This window comes from Cynocephalus volans, chromosome X, assembly GCF_027409185.1.
Source record: "Cynocephalus volans isolate mCynVol1 chromosome X, mCynVol1.pri, whole genome shotgun sequence".
NCBI lineage: Eukaryota > Metazoa > Chordata > Mammalia > Dermoptera > Cynocephalidae > Cynocephalus > Cynocephalus volans.
This window is the reverse complement of record NC_084478.1, coordinates 180,151,057-180,161,622: the sequence shown is the minus strand read 5'-3', so window position 1 is coordinate 180,161,622 and position 10,566 is coordinate 180,151,057. Positions and strand designations below refer to the sequence as shown.

The 10,566-nt window shown below is 50.6% G+C and overlaps 1 protein-coding gene across 1 annotated transcript; it reads right to left on the bottom strand.

The window, feature by feature from the left end:
* Positions 1-752: 752 nt before the first annotated feature.
* LOC134368664 (testis-specific Y-encoded protein 9-like) lies at positions 753-3,149 on the bottom strand (the record flags this gene model as incomplete). The annotated part of the gene is made up of 6 exons (XM_063085080.1): positions 3,144-3,149; positions 2,244-2,399; positions 1,422-1,499; positions 1,181-1,292; positions 938-1,086; positions 753-833 (listed from the first exon to the last, which is right to left on the bottom strand). Coding segments are annotated over exons 1-6 (582 nt in total), but the record flags the coding sequence as incomplete, so codon positions are not given.
* Between the last annotated feature and the right edge of the window lie 7,417 nt (positions 3,150-10,566).

The window sequence follows — 10,566 nt, the reverse complement described above, 5'->3', positions numbered from 1 at the left end:
TCTTTCAATCCTGAGCATGAGAACACTGTATCTGAAGTCACATTTTAGAAGTTCTGCTTTTTTAGGTAAAGTTTGATGCTCCGAGATATTCAACTCAAAAACTTGGAATACTCTAAAACACACAAGCACACATAAAAACTCATTTTCTCTGAAAAATGTTAAAAATTGCTTTAATTATGCAAGGTCCTGCCCAGGAAAAACTAGCCCTTCCCCGTTTGTGACCTCTTCAATTTCCCCTTACCATGTGTTAGCAATTGCTCTCCGTCACATCTGCCCCACTGCCAGTGTTCTCTGTATGAGTAGAATAAGCTAAGGAGATAAACAAGAAAATTAAAAGACACTGATTATCAAAATGGAAAATTGATGAGAGAAAGGAATGAGAGACTGTACAAATATTCATAGCCTTTTGTGGAAAGGGTGAAAGGAGGAACATTTGATGAGCCAAAATATAAGGGGGTGGAGAAATGACTGAGGGTGGGGTTGGCTGTCATGGAATTAAGTTCAGAGAAGTAAAGGATTGAACTTTGCTTCTGTCCAAACGACTCCGGACACTGACTACAGTGCAGTGGGCTTAAGCTTCCCCAGCTCTAACTTGTTTTGCAGTGCAGTTTCTCCAATGTTCCTGTTTCATCTTGATGCCCTGGGTGACCTGGTTTGTGTCATTCCCTGTCTTTCAATTTCTACACTTGTGAAATGAGTGTCCAGGTACCCCAAAACATGCATTTCAGCCCCTACTTCCCGAGCTGCTCACCTGCCCTCTCGGTTCCCTGTCCAGGCACCTGCATCCTCATGTGGTACCGCAGGGGATTGAGCCATAGGTCTTCACAGATGATCTGTTAGGGGAACCAGGACAGGACCGCTCAGGGTTCAGACACCATTCCCAAGAAGGCTGGGAACCCTCCCTGGTCATTTCTGAATTTTCGCAGTGAGGCCCTACCTCAGCGATCCTGTTAGATCCTGCAAAGTTGTGGTCAGAAAACCAGTTGAAGAAGAAGTTAACACTGCTGTTGTGGTGCCTGCGGCTATAAGCCTCATGTTCATAATCCTGATACCACTGAACTGGAGTGGAATGAGATGCCGTATATCCTGCAGGGAAGAAAAGTATACAGGAAGGGGTTGGAGCATGCTGACGATGATAAACCCAACACCTTCACTACCCATCCTGGGATCCACCTCCTACCGGTGACATTAATGAGATATTCCTTAATAATCACTTTATTCCGGAAGTACGGGTTGTCCCGAAAGAACATCATGATCTTGCAGCAGTGAATGGGATGCCTGATTTCCTCCACCTGTCATGACAAAGTGGAGAAGGCTAAAATTTCTTTTCAGGTCACCTACCCTTTTCTGTTTGCCTGAAAGAATTGCTTCTCTTATCCTTCCCCGCTCAACCTTCCAGCCTCAGTCTCACTAGTTCTGACCTCCAAGTCGATCACGTAGCTAAGCAAGTCTTCATCTTCATCGCTGATCATGGCCAACATCTCGGGGTGGTTCACAATCTGCCTCAGGTCAAGGAGCCTTTCCATGCTACGGAAGTAGGCGCTAGAAGCAACTGAGCATGTATAAACAGCTAGGAGAGTGTGTTGCGCAGGGGTCTCCCACACCTCACACATTGTGTCTCCCACACCTTATGCACTGTGCCCTCCCTGCCTTTCATGAGACACACTCAAGGCAATGGGTACCTTGCGTGGCCTTAAATGGGAGACTGTCCACGTTGACACAGGGAGGGGCTCCTTTCTGAGGGATGCTGAGCTCTATGTGTCCCTGATGTACTAGGGGCAAAAGTGATTCTGCTTGTATCTAAGTATGCACTTTATCAGCTCTGACTGACTAGGGTGGGAATTCATACACTTTCCTACAGCATTATTGTCAGGAAAGCCTGTCCTTCAAACACCTTTTCTACATGAGAACTCCTTTGTGCTATTCACGACACTGATCCAGAATGACTTCTAATTCTCCGCCCCAGTTAGTGTCTCTGTGCCATAAGTATTTGTATTTGCACGAGTGTGGCTGCAGCTCCGTCTTCCCTCAGTCTGTACCTTCCCCCACACCCCCCAAGCAGATGTTTTCCAGTACAGGAACGGAACACTGGTCCTTGGTGCTATCAGTACCATTCTCTAAACAACTGAGCAACCGGCCAGAAAAGCCTGTATATTCTCATGCTGAGCTGTCCCATGGATCGATTGCTATTACCCTTGCCCATGCTCCTACCGGTCAGTACAAAGCGAGATTCGAAAGGATACGGCTTTGGCCCAGAAGCCAGGGATGCCCTGGATGATGGACCTTCGGTGACCGAGAAGAGTCCTACGTCTCTGCACCAGGTTCTGCCTCAAACAAGCAAAGGCCGTCCTGGCTTGGTTGTTCACGGGCTCCATCTCTAACTGAAGGGCCTCCAGCGACTACAGAGGGGATAAGGACAACATGGGGCTCCACAGAGTCTGTGTCGGGGTCTTCTATTCAAGCTTCTCCTCAGGCTCTACAAGTTGCATCAGAGTTTCCTCCCCCACGTCTTCTTCCTGAACTTTTTCCTCAAATTCCTCCTCCTCCTCTTCCCTGTCAGGCTCCTACACCACCCTCTCACCGTCCATCACGTGCTGCGCCCACTCCCCCTTCCACTGCTCCTGCTCCTCCTTCACCTCGTCCTGCTCCACTGCCTCCACCTCCTGAATAACATCCACCAACACAAGCACCACATCATCCTGCTCCTCGACTTCTCTCTCCTCTTCTCCCTCTTCGTATCACCCCTTCTCTTCCTGCTCCTCCTGCCACTCAACGACCTCCGCCACCGCCATTACATCCACAAGGACAGCACCACGTCTTCCAGCTCTTTATCCTCCTTGTCCTCGACTTATCCTTCCTCACACGCCTCTTCCGGTTTCTCCTCTTCCCTCCTCCACAGCGACCTCCACCACCTCCACTGCCTCAAACAAAACTAGCGCCACCTCCCGCCCGGTCGCCGCCGCCTCCCTCTCTGCCAAGGCCTCGTTTTCCTGCACAGCTTCAACCCCGGTCCCGGAGGCCTCCTCGGGCGTCCCACCCAACTCTGCCTGGGTCGCACACCCCACGCCATTACTGGCCTCTGGCGGCTGCTCCCCAAGAGGCCTACCGGCCCCTCCCTCCCGAGGGCCCTTTCCCACACCTACCTTCATCCAGGGTTCGGCAGAAGACCCTTCCTCCCGGGAGCCCGCTTCACTCGCCATGCTGCCCTGGTCCTCAGCAGGCTCAGCTGCGCCGGTACGCAAGGCCGAAAGCCTTGAGCTGCACACCCCCAGCAGCAGCTAGAGAAGCCGAGCCGCAGGCAGCTTCTGGCTCTGGGAACTTCCGGGAGCCTCTTGGTCGGGCTCGGCATCGGGCGCATGCGCATGGCTTGGCGCGCTCTGCCGTCGTCATGGGGCCAAGGCGCCCAGCCACGCCCAGACCGCTACTGTTGCTCCACGGCCAATGGATGAAGAGGTAGTGGCTGTCACCCATGACGGCCCCGCTTCCCGGACGCAGACATCTGAGGCACAACTGCCCTGCCTGCGAGCCCAGGCCCGTGTCTCCAGGAAGCCCTCCAACTTGCCAGGTGCAGTGCACACACACAGCCGGTTTGCCCTTTGCAAAGTCCAATGAGTGTTCCACTCCAAGGTCCATGCCTGCGTCTTGTGTGGCACCGAATTCAGACAACATAAAGTACTTAAGGACACGAAGCGGGCGCAGTGGACAGTACTGGGTATTTCAGTTCCAGCCCACAGACAGAGTGAGGTTCTCTGAGGGCCGGGCCCATGTGTTGCTCTATATGATGCTGCGCTGGATTTCACTGGGTCTAGAGGCAAAGAGCACTACTGCATCGTCTCCCTCAGGATTAGGAAAATTAGGGGTCTCAGACATAGTGCACGATTGTCTCTGCAAGTATCAGACCCTCTCCTCCTCAGTGCCTGGCACAATGGAGGTGATTCAGCAGAATGTCCAGCCACCTGCATGCACACATTGATGCAGTGCCTTCCCAGAGACTGATAGAGCAAGCCGTGGCCTCCTTTCTACCAATGGCAAATGGTCACCGGGTGGATGTCACTGGCCGTGTGTACTTTGGAAGAAAGGAAGTCCTTCGAAGGTTTTTAGGTTCCTCTCTTCGGTATGTATAGTGAGTCCGTAGGTCAAGGGTTTCATCCAGATCTCCTACACCCTTCTGCCTCGTGATCTTTCTCTTTTCTCCCCTCCCTGTTGGGTAGACGGTAGCGAGCGTGGTTCCACACATGCTGTGTTGGGTGACTGATGTCACTGTCTTTTGTTCTAGTGTCTCGATGGAATTGTACACGGGCACCCCCTTGCTTCACAACTGTGTTTTCTGCCCTTCCTTCTTTATTCTGGTAACGTGGTATTGCACTTTCACTCGCACTAGTAGACTCCCGGGCTACCTCTTGCAAAAGAGGCAAGGTGAAAGGGACCAGGGCAAAGAGGGCGTGAACTACGCAGTAAAAACTGCCTGGGGCAGTTTTTCACATCAAGATTAAGTCTCCCTTTCATTCTAGAAAATCTGTTCCAGAAAGCATCTGGATTTGGACTTTTGGAGTCACAAAGCTGCAGATGCATTTAGAGCACCCTGTGACCTTGGTATCTGGGTAGCCCAGGGGTCTCTGATAGTTGTTGCTGTACCTTCTTAATCTCTCCTTGAGCATTCTCTCCAACCTGATGAGGCACTGCTCCACATCTCATTCTAGAAGCAGAGAGGCTAGATACTTGCTTTTCCAGCCTCTCTTGCGGCTAGAGCAGGGTGCATGACTTGGCAGTGCCAGTCAGATATGTCTCCCGAGTCTCTGAGTTAGAAGTGAGTGCCCAACGGAATGGGTGGCAGAGAAGCTGTTCTGAAGGAGCAGTGGCAGCAGTAGTGGCAGCAGGCAGGTCTGTGCTGGGAGGTGCATTGAGTGTGCTTTGAGGGGTGGGTCCAGAGTCCAGTTTCAGGGTGTGGGCAGTATCCACTGCTTTCTTTGTCATCATCTTGGCCAAGTTTTGCAGCCTGATGTTGGCAGTTCTGTGTAGCTGCCAAATTGGTTCTCCAGAGATTCTCAAAGCTGCCACAATCCCTCTCAATCCTTTTTGGTTTACATTAGCCAGTCAGTTTCTGCAGCTTGCAAATCAGAACCCTGACTTATCTGATTATGCAGTGAAAGGGACCCCTCCAAGACAGGACACTGCACATCACCAGCTGACGCCCAGAGCATGATGCTTTTGACTGGGATGAGCTGCGAGAGGAAGAGGGTGAGCGGACACCTTCTCACAGCGACTTGACATGCACTGGGCATGGAGAAATGCACATCAGAGACGTCGTGTATAAAGTCGATCTAGGGAACAAGGAGACGATGATTGAGCAAGGAAAGGAAGAAATGAGATAATTGGCTTGGGGCCATTTCTGTGGAAGCCTCGTTGCTGCAGGGGCCGTACCGTCACGGGAGGTTTGTTTTGTCATTGTTTTCACGATGACCGACGTTAGAGCATGTTGATATGCTGAGGGTAATGATCCCGTGGAGGGAACACGATGATGATAGTGGGATGGAGGGACAACTGCAGGAGGACGTTCTCTCTTCAGGGAGAGCAGGAAGTGGGACATATAGCCAGGAGTCTGGGCTGGTCTGTGAGGACGAGGCTGTGACAGAGGGGAGTCTGGCTGGAAAGATGAAACTGTGACCATGAGACAGCTCCCATCTGACTTTAATTTACTGGCCATTTTATCAGCCAGTTTAGTTGTCACACTATCAAAAGCTTTAAGTCTACTCATCTCCCCCAGTACAGAGTAAGATAGCACCATCATCGTCACCGTCTACGACTGTGCCGTGATGGTAGGATATATACACCCAGCTACTGTCCTGAGTGTCTCTGAATAAGTACCTTCTGCTTGAGGACAACTATATTCCTAACCAAAGCCTCAATCTTCAGAGTGTTAACATCAAGCTTTAGGGAAAGGTTAGTCCTGTAGGTGACATCCTCCCTGCCCAGTCCCACTGTCCCCTGCACCTTCTACTCTGTTCTCCACATAGAGCTGGATCCGGATGCCTTGCTTACCTTGCTGTGCATCAGATGCTTCAGAGACACAGGATCCAGGCTGGAAAAATAACATTCAGCCAAATACAAAGTCCTTTTGTAAGGGCATGAATCTGTCCCGCACACACACCTGCCCCTTCTCATGCACATCACAGAGTGACTTCTGGATTTCCGTCAACAGTAATTAACAGCCAGAACCCACAGGGGCTGAGAATACTCTCTGTGAACACAGAAAATGTTCTCAAATTTCCTTTTGGAACAGTACCGTGGTGGGGGCAATTAAGAAAAAAAAAAAAAAAAAAAAAAAAAAAAACGGTTTCTGTTCAGTGAGTTGAAGTTTAAATTCCCAAATAAATACATTTAAGTTGGGAGCCTCAATGGGTAAAGGAAAACATTTTTGGAATCCCTGCAGCAAACGGTTACATGTATCTGAGTATTAAAGTTACATAAATCTTGGGCAATCATGTGGACCCAGTCACTTCCTCTACAGGATAAAGAAACACACTGAAGGAAATTAATATGTGACCAGTATTGTCGCCGAAGCCCCAAAAGCCATGTCACATACGTGTTCATCCTGGGGACTCTGTCACACGCTTTGTGGGCTGCCCACTGAGGGATGGCACGAGATTCTTCCCGGGGGCCTCCTGTGGCTTCTGTATTAGGGTTTAGGGTACTCAGAATGTTACCCCAAAACCACTATCTGGGAATGTGCTTGGTCAAAAAACAGAAGAATAAGACTGGAAGACAAGATAGGTTTCCCTAAAGGTGACAGTTGGTCACTTCACATTTAGTCTCAAGTTGCCAGTTCAAGACATGTGCTTGGGATCTGGATCTGCCAGAATCTGAGTCACAGGCCACAGACACCCTCCACTGAAGCACTGAGCCAAGGTGGGCAGTAATGGCCTTAGCCCCCTGCTTTGTTCCAGCGCAGGGACAAGCTAGGATTGCAGGCAAGGGACACCATGACTTTCTGTGTCACTCACTTGTTCATGAAACCTGATTCTAAGAGTGACAGCATCTGCTGACCTGCCTTCTCTGCCTCTCTGAATCTATTGCCTCCTCATATAATAGGAACTGCAACATCCATGAACTCATTCAATTATGTGACACCCACCAAGTAATTAAAGTGGCATAGATGGAACGTGGTAGCGTCCAGCACAGAGCACATGTCGGTAAATACTGCAACGTGTTCCTCTGCGACAGGCCAAAGTGACCGTCAACAGTTAGGCATGCCCTATAACTTTAGGTTCTTCCAGTTACTCAGGCCTAATCCTTGAACTCAAATTCCTCGCAATCTGCTAACAAGAGAGAATTCATTAGCACTGACTTTTTTAAACAACCGGCCTGAACTAAAATAATGAAAAGGAAACACTTTGTTAAAAAGCACACTCCCTGTGTATGGCAGCTGTTTAGAACAGGCAGGGCTCTTTCCCTACTGAATGTGGCAGTGCTGGAAAGGGGCACTCCAGCCATTTCCTTCTGGAGAAAAGGCTGAGCTGTCTTCATTCGTGGGTGTCCATGTGGCCCCAAGAGTGACCAAGTGACATGGAGAGAGCACACCAACTAGGTTGTCTAATATCAAAATAGAGTTATTTATTCAAGACACTGAATATGATCTGTTGATTTTCTCTCAAAACAAATGAGCTACAACACACAAGATGATTCTTTTTTTCCAAAGAGCGTGAGGGTGAGTGGGGGTGGAAAGAGAACTGGATGGGGCTCCATGTCACTGCAACAGGATCTGGGCAACGCAGACAGGAAGCAGGTCTGGCTGTACGTCTGACACAGATAATAAAACTGCAGAAGCCAGAATTCGAAGCTTCAGTTAGTGGAGTGAGGGACATTTCTGCATTGGACAAGAAACACCATGAAAAAAAAAACAAAAAAAGGTGGAACGAGAGGTTAAAAAAGAGAGAAATAAGAAGGAACAAAGACCCTTATGATTGACAAAGTGCACTTCTCTGGGCTACAGGATCTAGTTTTAGAAAGACAAAACCAAAGTCAAGTCCTATGGTGTCGCGCAGGGTCAGAGGTTTCACCCTGTGACATCCGGCCCTTCCGGCCCGGGGCAGCTCCCTCCACAGGTGCATGCAGGACGTGGCTCTTGATCGTTTCAAATCCAACCAAAGATTCCAGGAAGGATCGTTGTGTTATGTCTGCTTTCGAGGTTGAGTTTGGTCACTAAGACTGAAGCGACCCTCACGAGGGTTTCAGAGCAGTAAGCAACGCCCGACAGTCACATGTCCAGGTGGCTGAACGTGAATCTCCCGTGTGCCTGGCAGGAGGGCACGATGGCCACATGTGTCAGGGGCTCCAAACTAGTCGTCGATGGCGCTGTTTGCTGAGGACAGGCACGGATTCAATGGGCGCCAGCAACACCCTCATGCTTGGTCCCTGTGGCCAGCTTGGGGGTGGCCACCTCCCTTCATCTGAGGCTCACTCTTGTGCACAGGGATGGGAAGCCTGTTGTCCATGGCCCCAGCCCTCGGCTCCAACCTAACAATCCCGAGGTGCTTGAGATTCATGAGGAGGCTGAAGCCAGCGCTTTGGTGAGACCCTGGCTCCCAACATTCCCAGGAAGATTGTCTAGTGAATCCCTTCCAGTACATCCCGGGTCACCATGCCACGCCAGTCTCTGGTTGCCACGCATAAGCCACATCCTGACCGTGGTCCGATTTTCAGCAGCCGATGCTCTGCGGAGATGAAAACACTCTCATCTGGGGAGGGGGTGATGGTCTTCATCTGGACCCCAACACGCTGCCCCCCAAACCTCACGCACTCTGGGGACAGGAATCAGCGGTGAGTCTGGGGGTGCCGGCTATCTTCAGATACGGAAGTGGTTACTCCATGGGACTTCGGCCTTCGTCACTAAGTGTTCAGGTGACAGAGCCCTCAAAAAGCCTTACTTGGACACAGAGCACTTTCTGGGCTTGAATAATTCCCAGGCCCAGGTGGAGGCCAGTGAATGACCCGGGAATGGCCAACGCCCCTTGGCTTTGGTAGCTGCTCCCGGCCCATTCCAAGTTCTCTAGGAAGACCTGCACTTCCCAGATATCGGTTTTCAGCTCCAAAGAGGGGTGCCGCCCCCTGAATAACACGGTCTCATGGCTGGAAGGAACACACACCAGCGAACCCCACCACTGCCAGCCGCCACCGCCGCTGCCGCCACAGGCCTGCCACCGTCCTCAGATCTTCCCTGGCCCACAGGAAGCCGATGAGAGACAGGCCCGAGCCGTCGGTCCTTGCCCCCTTGCTGATTTCAAAAGTAAGCCAGTGTCGGGTTGTGACAATACGAGCACAGAGGTCACCCGATCCAATGAAAGGAAACTTTTCTAAGAATTCAAAGCCTTGTATATATATTTTTAAAAAAACTAAAAAGATCCATTCTTTAAAAAAAACCCTCTTTCTCCTAGTCTCGTGTGAGAGAAGGAAATGATAAAGACAGCAGAAACGATCAGTGACGCTCTGCCTACAGCGTTCGCCTTTAGGGCTGCAACGCTGCATTTTGCGCATCCTTTTGTCATCATTAGACCAAGTGATGCCCTGGAACCTTGACATCAGCTTTGCAAGGACTGGTCTGGCCCGCTCTTGGAGAAACGACGCCGCTGTGGGTAGGAGGCAGTTGCGGCCACGGCAAGCCGAGCTGTGGCTTTCGATGGCTTTGGTGCCTCTTGGTTCTGGGGATGCTTCCTCAGGGTCAGAGCACACCGTCCTGCATTCACTTCTCTCCTGGCGGCCGCTAAGGTCACACACCCTGAAAGAGGCCACGTGGTTCTTCGTCCTCCTGGCGGGCCGCAGAACCACCCGCTGCTCACCCATAGGGCTGACCCTTCCCACCCAGTTTCCTGACCGCCTGTGGAGCTGTATGGAATGGGGGAAGCCATCTTGGGCCCTGCCTGTGTCTCCTGACAGCTTTTCTAGACTATGAATCACACACAGCTCTCTATGTCTGATGGCCATTTGAGGATTTTTAAATTGTTATAACATAAAATTTTTTTTTTTTCCAAAAATACTCCAGGCTCTTTCTCTTCTAAGTCATTTTTTTTTCTCCTGTAAAAAGTCCCCCTGCCCTGCCTTCTTAACATAAAGCACTTATTATGCACCCAAAGTGCCCTTGAGACCTAAGATCTGTAGCAACTATGAGGACGGGACAGAGAACGGTGAGCGAGGGGTAGGGGAAGGAAGGGCAGGATGGAGGAGGAGACAGATGGAGGGAGGAAGCTGTCCACTGGAGACTTCTGTCACCGTGTCCAGGTGGCTGCATCGACCGAGGGGTCCTGAAAAGCCAGACCACAGCAGACAAGGGGAAAAGGCAGAGGGGTTAGGGAACGACAGAGGGAAGACGCAACAAACCCAAAACGGTTTCCATCTCAGACCGAAGGCCCCCAGACGACAGAATTCCAGCTGATAGAAAAACCACCGAACAAAGAAGATTCTAGAAAATAGAAAGGGTTGGGATTACAAAGTTGCGCAATGCATCTGTACAAACTGGTCTTTGAACATCCTTTGCCATAGCAGCTGTAGTGTCCCAATTGTCAGGGGAAAGAA